We start from the raw sequence: 19138 nt of genomic DNA on the forward strand, positions 1-19138 counted from the left end.
AGCCCGTTTTGCTCCGCAAACGCTTTACTTTTTCATAGCAGGTTTCTGCACACAGGCTGGCGAAGGGGAGAAGGGCTGCTTCTGCACTAGAGTTGGGGGGGAGGGAGTCATCTTCGCGGGGCGCAGATAGTCTAGTGGCTGGCCCACGAACTCTGTGGGAGGGCAGAGGGGGCGTGCGGAGGATCAAGCCGGCAGCTCCCGTTTAGAGACTCTGGATTAGCCCCACCGCAGTCCTCCTTTCTACCCGCCCCGCCCCATTTCCGCCTCCTATCTGGGTACCTGCCCCTTTTTCTTAGGCTCCGTCCTAGTCTTGGTCAAGCCCCTGCGTGATCCCAGATTACTTCGCCGGCCTCCTCCCGGTTTCCTGGAGTCCGGCTCCCACTCTTCGCCTGCCCCGCCCCAGCCCCGCCCCGGCCCCGCCCCAGCCCCGCCTTCTCCCTCTGCTCTCACCCGGGCTGAGAGACCTCCGGGTGGGCGCGAGCTTGTGGCGGCTGGAGTGGCAGGACTTGGGAAGTCGGACGTCGGGGCGCGGGGCTCGGGGCCGCATCCGGTCTTCTGGGGGTGTCCGCCCGGCCAAGTTAGGTATCTGAGAGTAGGGGCTGCGCGCACCTGGCCCGGGGAAAGCGGCGCGGGGAGGGGGAGGAAAAGGAGAGGCTAGTCCTGACAGCAGGTCCCGAGGGAGGGTCCCCCCTCGGCGGGTCCCCGCCTGGCCCGGGGCGCACCCGCTTTGTGCAGTCTGTGCAGCGAGCGCTCCAGCTCGGCGCCGGAGAGGCCGCTGAGGCGCGCGGCCTGGCAGAAGAAGGTGAGGCCGACCTGAGTGCGCACGGTGGCACTGTGGCCGCGGGAGCGGCCCCTCCAGCCCGGGTTCAGCCGCAGAGCCCGCTGCTTCTTGGTGTAGTAGCTTGAGGGGACAGGTGGGGGGCAGCCTCATCAGACACCGCCTCCCCCAGTCCTCTCCCATCTCACAGGACAGGAAGCCACAGGAAACTGCCCCAGAATTCAGGGCTCCCGTCTCCCTCAGGGGATCCCTGCACGGGGCAGCATCTGCTCCCCCATCCTGGGTCCTGAAGCTGGGGACATGGGCCTACCTCATCACTTCCTGCACCACCTTGCGGGGCAAGAAGCCTTGGCTCATCAACTTGAACAGCATCTCTAAGAACAGGGTTTGCAGGCCCTGGGGGTCACAGAACCGGCTGTTCCTCACCTGGCCTGGGGGCAGAGATCATGGGGGAGTGTGAGGAGGAGCCTCCCCCAGTCCTGGCCGTTCCCACCCCACCAGCCTTGCCCCTCACCCAGGCACTGAGCCAGGCGGTGGCTGTCAGTAAGGACACCCAGGAAGTCTTTGAAGCTTACAGTTCCGTCACCTGGGAAGAGAGAGAGGAGGAGGTGCTGTGGGGGCCTCCCCTGCAGAAGGCCCACCCTGCATATGCTTTAGGGGTGTCTTTGCATCTCCTTCCAGACATTAGAGAATCCAGTCTCACCTCCAGCCAAATGTCAACCCCAGTGGAATGGGGGAGAAATAGCCCTTGCCCTCGGGGATCCCCAAATCAGGATGAGGATTAACACAGCAAAAATTTTTAGGGGCTACGGGATAGGTGTGTTGATCAGAGCAGGCTTCCTGGAAGAGGGAACTTTAAAATAGGACCAGGCCGGGGATTCTGTGGGCAAAGGAGACATTGTCCAGGGCTAGAAGTGAGGGAGGACAAGAGGCCAGGGATGGGAGCACCCACCATCCAAGTCTGCCTGCTGCAGAGCCTCACACATCTCCTGTGGGCTCAGCTGGATGCCCACATTGCGCAGGGCGGCTTTCATGCTGCGCATGTCCACAGTGCCTGTCGGGCTGGAGCTGAACAGTTTGAAGATCTCCTGGAAGGCTGCGGACAGGGAGGGAGGCAGGCTGCAAGGTGAACCACACCCAGGGGCCCGGAGATCCGCCCACTCTAGCTCAGAACGGTCCTGAAGACTTGGGTCACTCCCACTGCTGGGGCATTATGACATTGAAAGAACACCACTGGCTACTGTGTGTTGGCACTTGTCAAGTCCCCATTCAAGTCTCATGTTTGGACATGTTTGTATGAAAAGACATTCAACACTTAATGTCCAAGGTCCCACCGCCAGTAGACTGGACAGTGCTGGGCTCTGGACTCAGGCTCTGGAGCTGCAGTGCTCTGAGGCTCCCGGAGCCCTGCTGGCACCTGGCGGGGAGCAGGCCCTGAAGATTACTGGGGGTGAGGGAAATGGCTGCTTCGAGGGGCCCCCGCCAGGGGTACCGTGGCTTTGGCACCCTCAAATGTAGACCCAACAGCCCCAGATTCCAGGGGGGGTGGGGAACTCAGATTATTTTTCCCCATCCTCTCTCCCAATTTCCTTCCTCCCTTCCTCTTTCATCTTTCATGTGTTCTGTCCATCCATCCATCCATCCATCTCTCTCTCTCTCTCTCTCTCTCTCTCTCACACACACACACACACACACACATCAGTGAGCCCTGGAACTGTAAAGATTAGCCAGTTAGACTGCCATTGGGGACAGTTACAATACGATCACCAACTTCTCACAATGACCCCAGTCTCTGGGGAGGTGGCCCTGTGCTGTTCCTCTCCTCCTCCCCTGCTCCCAGCCCAGGGCCCTCACCCGCCAGCAGCCGGGCTGTCAGGGGCAGCAGATTCTCGTCCGCAGAGCTGTTTCAGGAGGAAGAGGGTGGAAAGGACTTTGCACCTGCTGCACAGAGATGCCAGGGCCAGGCAGGCCTTACCCCAAACCCCGCGCCTCTGGCCTGGTCTCCGGTCCCTGCCCTTACCTCTGAGACCCGGAGCCTGACTGCACTGAGCTGGCAGCTGCAAGGCGCTTGAACTCCCTGGGCCTTCGGGAGCCCTGCTCAGCCCCGATGGCCTTGACGGATGCTGGCTCCCTCTGGGGCAGCGGGGCAGTGGGCTGCTGAGGACTCCCCTTCTGCACATCGCAGCGCCGCTGCTCTCCTGGGTCCCGTGCGGGCAGTCTTCCAGGCTGCCGTGGAGGCCTTGGAGGCAGGGAGAAGACAGGGCTGGGGGCTCTGTCCACCCGAGTGCTCAGACTCTCCGGGGGGAGGGGGGCTGAGACCAGGCCCTGTGGGGGAGCAGGCTCAGCTCTACCTTCTCCCAGGACCCCCACACCAGCCTGCACCTATGGTCCCCCATCCAGGGGATTCTTCGGGCAGTAGCTTGTCCCAGCAGACCCTTCACTAGCCCTGGTTACCTGAACGTTCCCTGTGCCGACGACGGGGCTCTCTTGGTCTTCTGCCTTCGGCTGCCTGAAAGGCAGAGTCACGGGCTCTGAGGCTGGCTTTGGGGTAGACATTAGCAGCTTTTGGCAGGGGGGCACTCTGTCCCTCGCCACAGGCCTGCTTCTGTTTGCGGGGGGCGGGGGGGGGACCTGCGGCTTTACTCTTTTGAGTTTCTGCTCCCCTTAAGGTATCTGAATTTGCGACTCCACTCCAGAAGCTCACACAGGCTGGCAGAGGCCCAGGGAGAAGCAGGCCTTAGAGTCCTGAAGTCAGGGCATGGGAAGGAGGGGTCCAGCCCAAGGTGGGGCTGTGGCCCACCCCCACCTTCCCCCAGGTCCCCTGGGAGGGAAGGACCTCCTCTTCCAAACCATGCAAACTTGCAAACCACAGTGCACAAAATACTCCAGGAAGATGCATCCCGACACCCCAGCCCCTCCCCAGATACTCACCTCTGCATCTCCTCCTCCTTCCTCTTTCCAGTCTCCTGTCCTCCATTTCCCTCTGCCCCCCCCCCCGACTCTGGCCCTGGCCCATTCCCAAGTGTTCACCCCTTCCTAATCCCACCCTCCTAGGCCCTGGGCACTTCCCTCCTCGGCCCCCTCTCGAGGCAGGGCAGGCTCCTGAGGATCCGCAAGGCTGGGCTTCCACCTGATGGGGAGCCTTGGTGCTGGTGGGGCTAAAGGCTGGCCAGGGCCCAAGCGATGGCTCTGCCTCTCGCTTCCCTTTCCCCCCCGACTTCCCTTTTCCCGCCCGTGTTCTTACCCACATTCTGAACTCCCTTCCCTCCTGTGCAGTGAGCTCTCCTCTTCCAGAGCTTTCCCGCATTGCCCAACGTCGTGGGGAGGCTTGTGCATTTGTGTGCGTGTTTAGTGCATGTGTTTGGCTCGCAGGCCTGTGTGTCGATGTGTGCTTGTGCACACAGCCCACGTGGCACTGTGGGTGGATGTCCGCGCGTGCCTGTGTGATGTACGAGTCAGCGAGTGGTGTGTGTGCGCGCGTGTGAGTCTGGGTTGCTCAGCAAAGTACACCATTACACACTTGCGCCTACATTCTGAGATACTTCCAGCTCAAGGCTGTGGCCCCTGGAGGGGCAATCCTTTGGCATCTTTCTTCCCCTCCTTTGAGCCCCCGGACACCGTCCCTTCCCCATGCCAGGCCCTCGCTGTGGACAGAAGCAGGAAGAATTCCTTTCAGCCTTGCCTCCTCACCTGGCCAGCCCACCCCAGGAGGTCCTCTCCTAAGAAGATCCCAACATGTCCCTGGCTTCAGGCCAAGAGGAAGCCCCACTTCATGACCTAAGACACCCGAAGCCTCAGAGAGGGCACCAAGGCCTCCCCGAGACGGCTCATGAGTCTCTGCCGCTGGCTGAGAGGTCTGGAAGGTGGGAGCGAAGTGGAAGGACCCCTGGGGAGTGAGGAGGGGCCAAATAGGGCTGGCAGAGCCCTCTGGGCCAGGCGGGGGCAGCTCAAAAATGGGGGTGGGTGGAAACGAGTACTACACGATGTGTTAACTAACTAGAATTTAAATAAAGTCTTGAAAGAAAAAAACCATGGGGCTGGCGTCCCTAAAAAATCAAGACCGGGACTCCACAGCCAGGTGAGCTCGCTAGTCCGGGAGCGTTTGCACAAAAAGTCTGAGCCGGGGGCCAGCACTGGAGGCTTTACTGGTTTTGTCTAGTCATTTCTCTGGGGAAGTGGGGGACGACACCTTAAAATGGATTTTCAGCAATAATGGACTCCCTTTCCCGGTTCTCGGCACCGAGCTGCAACGCAAAAGAGAGAGTGTCACTTGGGCCCCCGTGGCAGGGTCGGGGAGAGGGGTGAGCCCAGAGGCCTCTGCGGGGAGGGCCCCGGGGGGGAAAGAGGGCCTCGTCCTGCTGCACGCTGATGGGCAGCTGGCCTTCTGTTGTGTCCATTCGTCATCAGGAAGCAAGGGGTGCTGGAGCACCCTGTTCCCTCACATTCGGCTCCATGGAAGCGTCCTGGGCCCAGGGCCATGAAATTCTCAGCGGGGCAGATGCGAGGCTAAGCTTTTCCCATGAGGGTGAGGCCATCTGCCCTCTGGGTGACCGAGTGTCCTAATGCTAGAATGGCCCTTCCCATGTCGAACCCAGGTCCTTGCCGGGGCCCAGAAGTGCTCACCCTCCATGGTCCCCAGGCCTCCTCCAGCCCTGGCCTTGGTACTGTGCCTCAGTCCACCGGAACCTTGTTTCCAGCAGCCTTTATGAGGTCACTGAGGTTGAGACATCACAGCCCACCCCATCCCCTACCCAGCCCCTCATTCCATTTCCCCACCCCTACCGTGTGAGGAGTGGGCCCACCCACACATCCTAAGCACACCCCCTCTTTGGGAAGCTGTGGGCCAGCCTCACTTACCCTTCCACGACTCCTTTAGGTGGAGGGGACCTGGCCTGTTGCTGGAGAAGCTTCACTTCTCCTTCAAAGCTGGCCCTCTTGATCCCCGGCTTGCTGAGGCCGAGGTAAGGGTGGAAGAAGTTCTTGTCTTCCTGCTTCCAAGCTTTCTGTGACTCCTCGGCTTTAAGTGGTTTCTCTAGCAAGTCCTTAATGAGCTTTTCCTTCTCTGGCTGGTCCATGGCCAGCTGGATATCGGGATCTGTAGAAGGTGCCTCGACCTTCTGAGGTGGAGCTTTGATCATATGCTCCAAGTTGGGCAAGTCCATCTTGCTGGAGGAGGCCACGGCCAAGGAAGAGGCAAAGTTGACCAGATCTGCCAGGCCGATGCCTGGTGAGAGACTGGAGGAGGACGGGTGGGGGTTTGGGGGCTGCTGGGAGTTGGTGGTGGGCGGAGCTGGCTGGGCACTGGGGTTCTGGAGCTGCTTCTTGGAGCACATGGTGTCCTTGGGGTCAGACTGCTGGTCCTGACAGCTAGTGGTCTTACCTGTGTTCTTGCCACTCTGCATGTTGATCCCCCGCTCCAGGCTGTGCTCTGAGGCCTGGATGTGTTTGTCTGCCCAGAAGAGGTGCTTAGAGGTCTGCACGCAGATAGAGCGATGGTTGGTGGACGCCTGGTCCTCCTCTACCGAACTCAAGTAGCTAGAATTTGACCTCACACTCCACTGGCTGACGTCCTGCTGCGTGGGGGGCTGGAAGGACTCTGTCCTAGACTCCGGTTGCTCAGGGTCCTTGGGCTTGGACTCCATCTCCAGCTCCAGTTCTGGCTCCAGGACCAGGTCCACTTTGTGTGGGGGCTCCAGTTCTAGCAATTCTTTCTTCAGCTGGAAAGTTTCAACTGACGCCGAGGAGGCCCCTGGCCCCTGAGGTCCTTCTGGAGCCAATTCTCCATCCCACTCTCCTGCCTTTGTCCCCTCCCCTTGCCTCTTGGCAGAGACCTGCTGGGGGCAGGGAGGCAGTGTGAGGCGGGGGTGAGCATGGGTGTGCATGAGCACACCAGCACTGGCCGGGTGCAGGCTCCCAGTATTGTCAAGGATTTAAGGAAGACAGGCCTTAAGGAATCCTGCCCCTTACCTACCACCTCCCCCGAAGAGGTGCCCCTGCCCACTGTTACCTCGATCTCATCTTCCTCTGGTACCAGCTGGTGTTGGCTTAGGCCACTCCTATGACAAAAGGGGACAGAATGGATGAAAGGCCTCCAGGGAGTGGGTGGGGTGGCTTTCAGGGGGAATGGAGGTCTCTGGGGCCCTCAAGATTCCCTCCCTTGTACAGGGGCCGGCAAGACGCCCCTGGCTCATCCACTCCCCTTGCTGTCCCTGCATCCACCAAGAATTCTGGAGCAGCATTTTCAATCTTTAGTGAGTTTAGGAGGTGCCTGGAGAGCTTGCCAAGTTGCCCCCTACCCCAAAGAGGGATCCAGTTAGTTGGAGGTAAGGCCCAGGATTCTTCATTCTAATCAATGAGCCAATGCAGCTCACTTGGAGAACCAGTGCCAGGAAGTTGGCTCCCCACAGAGGGAGAAGCCCAGGGCAAAATCCCTCCTCCTGACCTGCCCAACCCCAGCTTGGCAGATCTGAAAGGCAGGGGTGTGTGTGGAGGGTCCCGTCAGTTCTTGTTGGCACTTTGCTGCCATCTGGGCCCTTACCCTCAGTGCTCAGCCACTGCGACTCCCTGTCCTTCCTCAGGCATCTGCCCCCCACCCCCACCTCGGGTCGCTCTGTGCCAGAGCAAGGCAGCTAGAAGGGCTCAGTTCCCATTCATGTCTCTGAGTGTACCCCGCCACCCCTCAGTCCTTCACTAATGTCAGGGGCTGGAGGCAGAAGTAGAAGGCGGGTGGTAGGACTCCTCCCCCCCCCCCACAACACTGCCCTTGGGGAGATTTTGGAAAGAAGCAAGATGGAGGGAGATCCCGGGTTGGGGGGGTGTATGAGAACTTGGCAGTGGTGGCAGGGGGTAAGGGTTGGTGGTCCTGGAGGATGGGGAACTGGCTCTCACTGTGTCTCCACAATGTCCACTGACTCCTTGCCACAGCAGGGAAATCCATTGGCACCTGGCAGGGAGAAGGAGGTGAGGGCAGGGGAGCTGCAGATGGGGACATCCCTGGGGGGTTCTGGAGCCCCGGCAGGTGGTGCTGCTCCAGCTACCCCCTCCCTCCCTCCCTGTCCTGCATCTCAGCTCATTCACCCTCCCCTCTCCCGTCCTGCCCCTCGGCTCCCTCCTCTCTCCAGTGTCACCAGCTCTGCGCTCCATATCTGCTCCCCTCCATGCTCGAATTTGCCTTTCCTTTGGCTCTCCCCAATCCACCACCATCCTCCACGGGGATGGATGCTAACAGGCTTCACTGCAATTTACTGAGTGCTACTAGGCCAGGCATCATGTTGGGTGCTTTCTGTGCTTTATCTCATTGATTCAACACAAAAAATGAGAAAAGGTTCATTTGCCCAAGGTCCCTCAGCTGATGGTTGCCAACATCAGGAACTGAATGCAGGTTTGACTAAAGAAAAACCCTTAACTCCCCTGTCCTGCATGCTATCCTACCCAGGGGTCTGTAACTGTGTCGGGACCCCTAGAGAACCTTCCATTCCTGCTCCTCTGCCCCCTTTCTCCACTCTTCTCTGGCCAGGCTTCAGATCTGGCACTCACCCTAATCCTGGCCCCTCCTGCCCTGAAGCACCTCCTCTCCTCCAGGCTTCTCACTCCCTCACGTCCTGGGTCACCCACCCAGGCATTTGATCTGCGGGGATGCTGACAGCAGAGTTCCCATCACCTTCTGCAGAAGGGACTGAGCAACGCCTTGGGGAAGGTTTTCCCGCCCCAGTCACCTCCCTGGAAGCTTGTATCTTTTACTGAAGAAGCTTCTTTTTCATCCTCTGGGCGGTAGGGGCACCAGGCTGTCCCATTCTCTGTTCCCCAGGGTCGTAGATGGGGATTGATGGTGGAGCCATCATGGCAGTGGGAAAGCCAGATCCCCCTGAACCTAGAGTGTGGCAGGAAATGATGGCCTTGGCTCTGGCTAAGAATCGCTCCCAGGATTATATCCAAAGGATCAGAGTGTGCCATGGCCTCTTTCTAGAGATGTAGAGGCTGTTTCTGCATCTGGGATTTGGGCACATCCATGTTCCTCTTGGGCCTGGGCATCTTGGATCAGCCACATGGCCGGGCTAGGAGGGCACCACCATGGACAGGCTCCCAAGAGCTAGCTTGGTGGTCTCTGGAATCTTCCACCAACTTGACTGCCATGTTCCGTTGGCTTCCTTCATGTCTCTCTTCATTTCCAAATCCAGTTACCCCCAGTGCTGCTTTTATCCAGGCCTCTTGCCTCAGAGCCTTTCTTTGCTTGCTTTGCAAAATTTCCCTAGACAATCTAATCAACACCCATAGCCTAAACCCTTCCATGAACAGCAACAGGGTGTGGATAGGAAGAGAAAGTGTTATGGTGTGAACCTCATAGTGGCACTGGGGATTGGAAGCAAAAGTCTGAGGTTGACTCAACTTGGGACCTCTGTGCCCAACTTGGGAATGTTCTATTAGGGATTCAGGTGACATTCTATAATATGTGAAATAATTTCAATTTCCAACTGCTGGTTGCTAGTGTATAGAAATGTATATCCTGTAACCATCCTAAAATCCTATCAATTCTAGTTTTTTGTTTTGTTTTGTTTTGTTTGTAGATTCCATAAGGTTCTCTACATAAACAATGATGGTGTGACTAGGGGCACCTGGATGACTCAGTCGGTAGAGCACGTGACTCTTGATCTCGGGGTCGTGGGGTTCAAGCCCCATGTTGGGTGTAGAGATTACTTAAACTATTTAAAAAAAGTATGTGTGTGACTCAAGACAGTTTTACTTCTTCCTTTCCAAACTGGATGTCTCTTATTTCCTTTTTCTGCTTTACTGAGAACAATGTTCAATACAATGCTGAATAGAATTGAGAGTAGACATCCTTGCTTTGTTCCTGACCTTAGGGAGGAAGCATTCAGTATTTCACCATTAAGTATGATGTTAGCTGTAGTTTTTCCTCATAGATGACCTTTATCACGTTGAGGAAAGTTACTTTCCTAGTTCACTCAGTTTTTACAGATTATTTTTTTAGAGAGAGAGCACATGTATGTGCACAAGGCGGGGGAGGGACAGAAGGAGGGAGAGAATTCTAAGCAGACTCCATGCTCAATGTGGAGCCCAACATGGTGCTCGATCCCACAACCCTGAGATCATAACCTGAGCTGAAATCGAGTCAGACACTTAACCAACTGAGCCACCCAGGTGCCCCTTAGTTCACTTAGTTTTTAGTTAGGAAGAGATGTTAGATTTTGTCTGATGCTTTTTCTGCATTGGTTGAGATGATTATATTGCTTTTCTTTTATATTCTTTTATTTTTTAGTAATCTCTACACCCAACGTGGGGCTAGAACTCATGACCCTGAGATCAAGAGTCATATGCTCTTCTGACTGAGCCAGCCAGGTGCCCCTGTTTTTTTTTTATATTCTGTTGATATATTATATGTTATGTATAACATGAACAATGTTATATATTATTCTGTTAACAATTCTCTTATATTCTGTTTATGGTGAAATAATTAATTTTTGAACGTTAAAATCAATCTTACATCCCTGAGATAAATCTCATCTGGTCATAATGTATTATCATTTTATACATTGTTGAATTTGATTTGCTAACTTTTTGAAAGAAATCTTACATGAGGTTCATAAAGTGTATTGGTGTATAATTTTCTTACATTGTCTTTGTCAGGTTTTGATATTAGAATAATGTTGGCCTCATAGAATGAGTTGGGAAGTATTCTCTCTTCAGTTTTCTGAGTTTGCATAAAATTAGTATAATTTCTTCCTTATGTTTGGCAGAATTCACAGGTGAAGCGTGTGAACCTGGGCCTGGAGTTTCCTTGTCCATTTTATCTAAGTTGGCAAATTTATTGGCATAAGGTGTTCATAATATTCTTTATTATTCTTTTCATATCTGTAGATTCTGTAGTGATGCCACCTCTTCCATTTCTCATATTGGTAATTTTTGTCTTCTTTCTTTTTGTCCTGTTCAGTTTGGCTAGAGATTTGTCAATTTTGTTGATCTTCTTGAACCAGACAGAGATATGTTTCCTGCCTGATCATCCTAAAGTGACATCTGCCAGGGAATCAGTCCTGCAGTCACAGATTCCCAGTCAGCTTTTTATGATTTCACTCTTAAACATGAATAGCTTAGCATGACTAGACATTTGAGGAAACTACCCACCTGCAGTTTACAGACCAAGAGAAAAGATGACTCTAGAATACCAGAGGTTATTTGGGAAACAGAAAGGAGCTTTAAAAATACTCTAAAATCTTGAGATTCCGAGATGTAGATATTCAACTATATATTGCATCCAAAAAGCAAGAACAGGATGCTCTTTAAAAAATTAAGAAAAAAAAGAACTTTTGGCAAAAAGGCTTGGAAAATAAAACAAAAATCTTCCCAGAAAGCAGAACCAAAATATCAAGACAATGTGAGAGAAAATGATCAAGAGGCAGTCCAGTTCTGGGCTATAGAAAGGGGATCTAGAAAGAATAGAGAACACGGAAAAGGAACGAGAAAAATTTTCATGAGCTGAATGATGATGTCATTGGCTTAAAAGTGTTCACCGAAAGCCCTGCACTACAGATGTCAAAATATCCTTGCTGTAAAAGTTCATTGCACCAGGAACAAAGAATTCTTAAATGCTTCTAAAGTGGAAAAAACAGTCACCTACAAGGGGAGGGGAATTGATTATATTGGCAGCAGTGTTAGCAACAATGGCTGCCTTTAAAATTCTGAGGAAAACGTTTTTTAACCTGTAGGTTTATATCCAGCCAAACTATCATTTCAGACATGGAAGGACTCAGGAAATTTACTTCCTCTTTTTTTAAGGAAGTTATTTGAGGATGTGCTAAAACAAAATAAAGGTGTAAAACAAGAGAGCCAGGAAGGAAATAGTGGTCCACCTCAGGAAAGCAGCTAAGTCCCAGGATTTTAACTGTATAGAGGCAAGAAGATGAAGGGTTCTGGGCAGTAGATTTCTGAAATAAAGAAAATCTGATAGAATAGTTGATTAGATGCAGAGGTTGATGAAAACTAAGACTATGATAAAACCAAAGAATATAAGGAAAAGGCAACTAGAAACTCCGGGAAAAACAAAAAGCTGTATGAGAAAGAAAAGGTAACTGTGGTACATTTCTTGGTTCTGCAGTGAACAGTAGTTATGAGTCACAATAATGTAAGTCCAGTTTTCAACTTTCAGAATCAACATATAAATAAAAATTGGAAAATATATTTGTGGCTATAGGACAATGTAAATGTTACCAACCTTGATATTTAAAAAATAAAAATACAAGTTAGCATTGTTGGGAGGTGGGAGGGAGGGAAGAAAGCTGAAGGGAAGAGTAGGGGCACTAAAAACTTCATCTTACTATGTGTGGTATCGAAAGATATTATCTAAAGTGATGAAAAATAAAGACATAAGTATATTAAACTTACAAAGGCATCAGCAGATCTAAAAATGGTGTTGGGAGGATGGGGGAGGGTGGATCCATTAGAGCAGGAAGGTGATAATGTCTAAAACTGATAAACCAAGAAAGAGTCCGTGGGCTTGCAGAAAGATAAGAAGGTAATTAGGCAGAAAAATAGTTCTAATGGAACAGTGTGGCTGCTCTGAGGAGTGAGACTGGGGGTGTGCTGTAGGAGAGGCTTTTCATCACTGAATAAGCTCTTCAGAGCTATTTAATCATATGCATATATTTCTTTGATAAAATTAAATGTTGAACCCCTGGCTGAGGGCCAGGCATTGTTCTAGGGGACACAGTGATGAACACACAGTTTCTGCCCTCTTGGGGTTTCCAAGCCTGTGGCTGGGACCATAGAAGATCCTCCAATCTCTATTTCTTATTCCCACTTCTCCTGAGCTCTAGACTCAAACTCCAGTCACTGATCACACATTTATCCCTAAGGGGATCTCTCCCTTGTCAGAGCCTTAAATGTCTCCTATCTCTGAAATGTCCTTGTTTTCTATTGTGATGATGCTCAGTGCTTACTTCTTCCTGGAGACCTTCAGGATTCTACCCTGTGGCATCTCCTCCAGTTGCCCCAGCCCAACCCCTGCAGACCTCTAAGCACAGGACTCTTGCTGACCCTTAATTCGAGGTGGGCAGACTGTGTGGGCTTCCCACTTTGAATCTCTGATCCCCTGCACAGAGAGTCTACAAGGTGGATGCTCAGCAAAAGTCTGTGCAAAGAAATGAACACCCCGCCAAACCACGCGGCTTGTCCTCCATTTTTCACCTCAAGTTCACACCCTCCATGTCTAGACTCTAGTGTAGCCAACAGAGTTTGCATGTCTGATCCATCTTCCTTCCTAATCACTCATGTCTTGATCACCCCCTCTGCCCTGGTAATCTCCCCCTCCCTGATAAACCTTCATTCTATCACCCAAATTAGAAACCTGGGTTACTTGTGACCCTTCTCAGTTCCCCAGCTTCTGACCTCCCTACCTCTGATGTTGACCTTGTGCAGGTCCCTTTCTCCACCCCCACTACTTCTCATCTCCCAACACCAAAATCAGTACAAACCTAGGACTGATCACCTGCCGGCACTCCATGCTGAGTGCTTCCCATTACATCCTTTTCACCACCCTATGCCCAAGTGGTCACGACTCTGCTCTCACAGATGAGGAAACTGCACAGGTCACACATCCGTTAAGAGAAGTGCCACGACTGGAACCCAGGACTGACTGGCTCCGAACCCCAAGATGCTAACCACTGTGTTGTCTGAAATCTCTTTAGGCATCTAGCTGGACCACTACAACCAAATTGCCTCCAACTTGGGCTACATAATGACCCCAGAGTGAGCTTGCTGCATCACACCTGCCTCTGGTCACATCCAGACTGTAGAGTGGCTTCTGCCCTCTTGTTGCATCTCCTGGTATCTAGCTCCCTCCTTGCTCCAAGCAAGGTCTGCCCTCTGCCCTCTTGTTGCATCTCCTGGTATCTAGCTCCCTCCTTGCTCCAAGCCCAAGCTCCCCCAGAGCATAGCAGGCCCTTTTGTGCCTCAGTCCCTTTGCACCTGCTATTTCAGATACCCAGGAAGTCTTTCTTCTGGCAAAATCCTACTCATCCCTGACAGGCTAACCCACCTCTCCAGTGTCATCTTCTCTGTGACACACTTAGCTGTCCTATCCACATTTTAATTTTTTGTTAACTCATCAGACTCAGGGCCTAGCACAAGAGTAAGTGTTGAAGGGGGTACAACAAAGGTCACAGGAGTGATTTAAGGTATCTGCATCAGTTTGTTACTCCACGAATTTGGGGAAGGGAAAAGCTGTTCTCTGGTTGTTGGTTCTTGGCATATTTTTAATGCTGGCCCATGTCCTCCTGGGAGAGAAGATCCCGAGAAGAAAGCCCCTATTTCAGTGGAAACCTAAGGGGCGAACAGCTTTGCCCATCGCTACAGAGCAGAGTGCAAAGGACAAAGGAGGCGCTCAGGAAGTATTTGTGGAAGCCGACCGCTTCTCTCTGCAAAGGCTCCAATCATCAACCAGGAATAACTGAACGGGATTTTGGGGTTATTAGCAGTTTGGGACAATTCATGAGTCGTTTCCTGAGCACAAGGCCGCTGTTCCTTCCGTGTGCCCAGAACCCCTCCAAGAGTCGGCTGAATCTGCAGCCTTTACTCCAAGGTGTGCATTCGGGCCTGTGCGCACAAGCTTGTGCACCGCGCAGGGCCCAGGCTGGGCGCGGTAGTCTCGGGGCGAGGCGACGGTCGGCTGGGGTCGACCCTCCTTCCAGGCGCCCCGGGCTTCGGGAGCAGGGGGAGGGGCCCCGGGCTGATTTCCCCGCCCCGCCCGGCCCCGCCCATCCCTCGGCGCCCCGCCCCGCCGCGCGCCAGCCCGCTCCCACCTGTCACCCCCATGCTGACCGAGGCTCTGTCGGGGAGGCGGGGAGCGGGCTGGTCGCTGCTGCCCCTCCGCCTCCAGTGCGCTCTTTGGCTGGGAGCTGTGGGGGGCGCTGGAGACGCTGGGGGCGCCTGCGCCGGTGATGTCGCCGCCTCTGTGACGTCCCTGCCCGGACCCCACGGACGGAGGCGGAAAAACGCTCAGGATTCTCGGGCAGAGGGCGGGCGGCCGTCGGGGGGTGTCCTCCGGAGACTGCGCCACCCTGAGCACTCTTCCCCGCAGGCCCAGAGGGAGCCACCTCCGGTAAGCTTGGATGGCCTTTGCACCTGCCCCTTTCTGGGGTGCAGGACCCCTCCAGGAAGCTGCTGAACCTGCGGCCTGTACCCCAAAGTCTGCATGTGTGCCCGTGCACACACAGATAGCTACTTGAGCAAGGCTTCAGGGGGTGTGGAGCCAGATGGGACAAGGTCCCCGCCCCTTGTGTGTCCGTGGCATCCATTCTCAGGTGGGTCCCTGTCCTGGAAAGGCCCAGGAACCCACTCCTGCAAAGTCATCTCTGCTCACTCAGTCCTGCTCCCAGTTCTGTTCCCTGGAAGCCAGGCCTCAGGGACAGGAGAGGGTGGGGCAGTCTTTGTTCGGGGCTCCTGGTGCGCCCCCACCTCTCCACGTCAGGCCACTGCCTGGGGCGTATTGACCTCTCCTCCTCAGCCTGCAGTGTTTGGCCAGGGACTTCCCTATGGCCACTGGGTGGGGCATCTTGCTTAACTGGTCTGAATTGATAGGCCAAAAGTAGGACTGGAAGCGCCCACTGGGAGGGCTGGTGGGAAAAGTGACCTCACTCAAGGGGTGGAAACAGTCCTTGCCCAAAATCAATGGCAGCTGTGAGAAAACCCCACCAAGAAGGCAAAGGGAGGCAGCTGTTAGGAACTGAGGTTCTGTAAGCAGGCAGGCGAGAGTGGGGACAGCCATGGCCTAACACATTTGTCATCACCCCACACTTTATTGCTTACAAAGAGTACCACCCGAACTCTGCAGTACAAGGCTGCAGCTCTTCACGTGCTGGGGGCCGGGGGGGGGTGTGTGTGTGTGTGTCTCTCCCTGGGGAGCAGAATGGCTCGATGTGGACAGCTGGACAGAGGGCACCTTGGCAAGACACCGGGATGAGCTTCTCCCGAGGAGGACTCTCAGGGGGACACCCCTCACCTCCAGGAGAGGAGGCTAGCAGGCCCCCACACAAGGATTCACAGTTGATTAATGCTACATGGGCCCTGATCAGCCCCCCCACTGAAGAAGAAGGGGCAATGGGGTATGGTGGGAGGGGCTCATCTTAAAGAAATGCGGAGGTTTGAGGGGTCACGCGCGTGGAGACAGGTCAAGACTTGAATGCCTTCACACCCCATCTCCTGGCCTGCTTATGCGCACGCAGAACCACTGACCTGCCCTCCTGGAGGGCAGCCATGAAAGTGCTTTGAGGTCATCAGAGTGCAAAGTGCGGTTGGCAGTGCCCCGAGGCGAGGGGCAGGGCAGGGCCAGTGTGAGCGTGAGGCCTGGGCTGTGTCTCAGGGAGCTGGTGTGCCCGACGCCCAAAGTCGCGGCCGGGGGAGACAGGAGCGCCTGCACCCGCTGCTTTCTTGCACCCGGATCACAGCCCGGCCGCAGACTGCTCCGGTCGGGCCGGCTCCCGCCACCCTTCCCTTCCACAGACGAGGGGGCTGACGGCCAGGCAGTCATGGGCCGTTCTGGGTCTGCAGCCGCGGCTCGGGGCCTGCTGCTCTGGGGAAGACTGGTGGCCAGCAGCAAAGGGACACGTGCTTGGGGACTGAGAACCATTTCCCTTAGACACCTGTGGTCCTTGGCGGAAGCTGAGTCCAGCTCCGGGCCCGTGTTGCTACGCCCTGACGGTGTGCCCTGGACTCCCAGGGAGACTTCCCAGCGTCACGCGCGGCTCCCTCCCTGACTCTGTCAGGAAAGTTCCTAGATCGAAAAGGGGCTTCGATGGCCGCGCAAGGGGGTCAGAGGGCTCCCCGTTCACCCGAGGGCGGGCACAGCTGCTGCCCCGCTCCTGTACTGGACCTGGGTGTGGGTCCTCAGACACTCGACACCCGTCCACCTGCTCAGAGGCCGAGGGACTCGCCCACCCTCCCTGACCCAGGCCGGAAGCTACGCTCCCGCCGGCCAGCAAGGGCCCACTGATCCAAACAGGTCAGGCCAGCTCGCGGGGACCAGGGCAGAGAAGACCCTTTTCGTTTGTTCCCCATGGACGGGAAGAGGCCTCCTGCCTGCCTCCTCCTCCTCCTCCTCATGTGGGCACAGGGTGCTCTCCCGGCGGGGTCAGGCGGGACACGGGACGTCCTGGGAGGCATTCTGCCTGCCCCTAGTCGCACCGCTGAGCCAGGGGGTGGCAGACCCCCGGGAGCAGGCTGAGCCCTGAGAAGGCAGGCCGCCTCTGGCAGAGTGGAGTCAGCGGTGGAAGGCTGGCTCAGGGCCTGTTCTCCAGCTGGCCATGCTTGACCCTCCAGCTCCAGGCAAAGCTGCCGTCAGGGGCCAGGGTGCACTGCAGGTCGATGCCCGAGTCCGGCACCTCCATGTCATAGCGCACGGGCTGCCCATCCTTGGTCACCAAGCTGAAGGCCGCGGCCGGGATCTGGGGGCAGAGCAAACCAGCGGGCCTGAGACTGTGGCACGGGGCTCAGAGGCTGCCTAGAAGTGCCAAGCTGAGGTCTCCCTCCAGCCTAGCAGGCAGTCCTGAAGGCCTACTCTTGCCTTGAGTCCTGGAGGACTCGGAGAGTCTCACCTGGCCCAAGGGTTGGTCCTGAGGAAGGAGAAGCCTTCCTCCTGGAGGGCTGGGCCAGGTACACTGGCTTCTAGGACTCTGCCTCTAAGTAAGTGCATACCTGCCCCCTTACCTGGCTGCTGATGCCAGTTGCGATGTCCCCCACCTTGACCCGGTGAAACTCCCGGATGTGCAGGTGTTCGCCATTGAGAGACTGTATCTGGATTTTCACACCTAGAAGGCAGGCGAGGTGACCGTCAGTGGCGTGGCCGCTGGCTCCCTAAGGAGCCCCATGCAGAGGGACGCAGGACAGCCGTGAGGATGCTGACATGACGCTTAGGCTGGAGTGGCCCTAATGGCAAACACCTGCTGGCTCTTCCCGGTAATTTTCTGTAAACCCCTAGAATTCAGCTTACACGACGCAAAAAGCTAAGGTTGGCTCTTTTGGGGAACTAGTATTCCAACTTGCACACAAAGCAGAACGGAAGTGGAAACGGAGACTCTTAAATTAGCTTGTGGACAACTCAGGCTGTCATGTTGTTTGAGTTGGAGCGGCCGCCGGCCAGGCCATGGGCGCTTGAGGCCATGTGTCACACTGGCGCTGGGAAGAGCCAGGGAACAGTGAGCCGATGAAACCCTCATTCTATCAAAATCACAATGCAATCTATGCAGCCACGTTGGAAAACATCTCATCTTAGGACTTGAAATCCCAGAGGAGGATCCCAGCAAACTTGCTGCTGAGTTCTTATCTTGTTCCTCCTTTTCCCTTCCGAAGACATTATTTCTTGACTCCAGGCCAGGAGAGACTGCTCTGTGCCCCAAGCGAGGGGCCTTCTGGAACTCCATCAGCAGCCCACGAGGGGCAATGGTCCTTCACCGCCCCACCAGGGAGGGCTCTTGGGCAATCAGGGCCTTCGCTCTGAACCGACTTAAGGGCCAGGTAGCTCCAGTCTGGGCACCAGGTGCCTCCCCCCCCACCCCGGCCCCCCACCAGGGGAAGGGGGACCTAGACTGCCTCAGGCTCCCCAGTTCCAGGCGGATCAGGTTCCATGGGGGCCGCTGAGCAGGCGAGTGCTGGGCCATACCGTGGAAATAGCTCGGCGTGTCGGCGGGCCGGCCCCGGGCCAGCACCACGTCCCAGCTGGAGCTGTGAGCCTCTGCCTGGCTGCCCCACGAATGCACGCCGGAACTCAGGGTGTCCCGCGAGCTCTGAGACGCCTTTGACGGGTTCTGAAATGAGAGTGGGTGCGACTCAGGCCCCTGGGCTCAGGGGGCCATCTCTGGCCTTGGCTGGATTTGGGGCACAGGGCCCTCGCCTGGTGTGAGGAACTGCTCCCGTCCTGGGCTGGAGTGTGGCCCTCCTGGGCACTTTTGGGGCTAAGCAGGGGGCTGAGGTGAGGAATATTTCTAGGGGGCCCCAAGCCCACATCTTCTTCCCACTATCCCTAGTAGCCAAGCCCTTCCCCAATTCCCAGGTGTGCTGAAGACGGATTGCCTCCTCCTGAGAAGCTACCACCCCCCGCCCTGGTGGGGAGCCCTTCCGAAAGGAAGGGGTGACTCCCATCAGCCCGCCTTTACCACCACGTGCACACAGCCCGCTCATCAGCTTACCTTCTCACTGTCGTCCGACAGAGAGAGGCTGTCGATGCTGAGGCAGGAGAGAATCTGCTCCTGCTCCTCCAGCGAGAAGGGCTGGGACAGGCTGTTCAGAAACAGTTCTGCAGAGAGAGGCAGAGGATGGCCGTGAAAGAGGGGGAGCGGCCGGGCCGCGTGCCGGTGCCCA

The 19138-nt window shown here is 55.4% G+C and overlaps 3 protein-coding genes across 4 annotated transcripts in view; all 3 read right to left on the reverse strand.

Annotated features, from left to right (window-relative positions):
• Positions 1-24: 24 nt before the first annotated feature.
• LOC118538595 (EF-hand calcium-binding domain-containing protein 3) lies at positions 25-3717 on the reverse strand. The gene is made up of 9 exons (XM_078066381.1): positions 3710-3717; positions 2799-3017; positions 2633-2679; positions 1731-1874; positions 1293-1364; positions 1089-1209; positions 723-901; positions 451-609; positions 25-152 (listed from the first exon to the last, which is right to left on the reverse strand). Exons 1-9 carry the CDS (start codon positions 3715-3717, stop codon positions 25-27), a joined length of 1077 nt encoding a protein of 358 aa, XP_077922507.1.
• A 46-nt stretch (positions 3718-3763) lies between these two features.
• Positions 3764-7768, reverse strand: SPATA32 (spermatogenesis associated 32). The gene is made up of 2 exons (XM_078065847.1): positions 5636-7768; positions 3764-5022 (listed from the first exon to the last, which is right to left on the reverse strand). Exons 1-2 carry the CDS (start codon positions 6658-6660, stop codon positions 4938-4940), a joined length of 1110 nt encoding a protein of 369 aa, XP_077921973.1. The 5' UTR covers positions 6661-7768; the 3' UTR covers positions 3764-4937.
• A 7794-nt stretch (positions 7769-15562) lies between these two features.
• The window catches only part of MAP3K14 (mitogen-activated protein kinase kinase kinase 14), a 42923-nt gene continuing 39347 nt past the window's right edge, over positions 15563-19138 (reverse strand). For both annotated transcript variants that reach the window (XM_036096652.2, XM_078065846.1), the window contains 4 exons: positions 18967-19073; positions 18441-18585; positions 17489-17589; positions 15563-17226 (listed from right to left, as the gene is read on the reverse strand). In XM_036096652.2, coding sequence (XP_035952545.1) covers positions 17062-17226; positions 17489-17589; positions 18441-18585; positions 18967-19073 — 518 coding nt within the window. In that variant the 3' untranslated portion in view covers positions 15563-17061. The remainder of the gene's footprint in view (positions 17227-17488; positions 17590-18440; positions 18586-18966; positions 19074-19138) is intronic.

Source organism: Halichoerus grypus, chromosome 2 (genome assembly GCF_964656455.1).
Source record: "Halichoerus grypus chromosome 2, mHalGry1.hap1.1, whole genome shotgun sequence".
Classification (NCBI taxonomy): domain Eukaryota; kingdom Metazoa; phylum Chordata; class Mammalia; order Carnivora; family Phocidae; genus Halichoerus; species Halichoerus grypus.

Excerpts from the sequence above, each read along its gene's own strand:
- LOC118538595 (XM_078066381.1), bottom strand. Across the intron at positions 1,210-1,292 it reads CCGCCTGGCTCAGTGCCTGG|GCCAGGTGAGGAACAGCCGG; the intron begins GTGAGGGGCAAG and ends CTCTGCCCCCAG. Across the intron at positions 610-722 it reads GCACAGACTGCACAAAGCGG|GTGCGCGCAGCCCCTACTCT; the intron begins GTGCGCCCCGGG and ends TCCCCGGGCCAG.
- SPATA32 (XM_078065847.1), bottom strand. The coding sequence starts at position 6,660 with ATGCACACCCATGCTCACCCCCGCCTCACACTGCCTCCCTGCCCCCAG. Across the intron at positions 5,023-5,635 it reads CCTAAAGGAGTCGTGGAAGG|CTCGGTGCCGAGAACCGGGA; the intron begins GTAAGTGAGGCT and ends TTTGCGTTGCAG.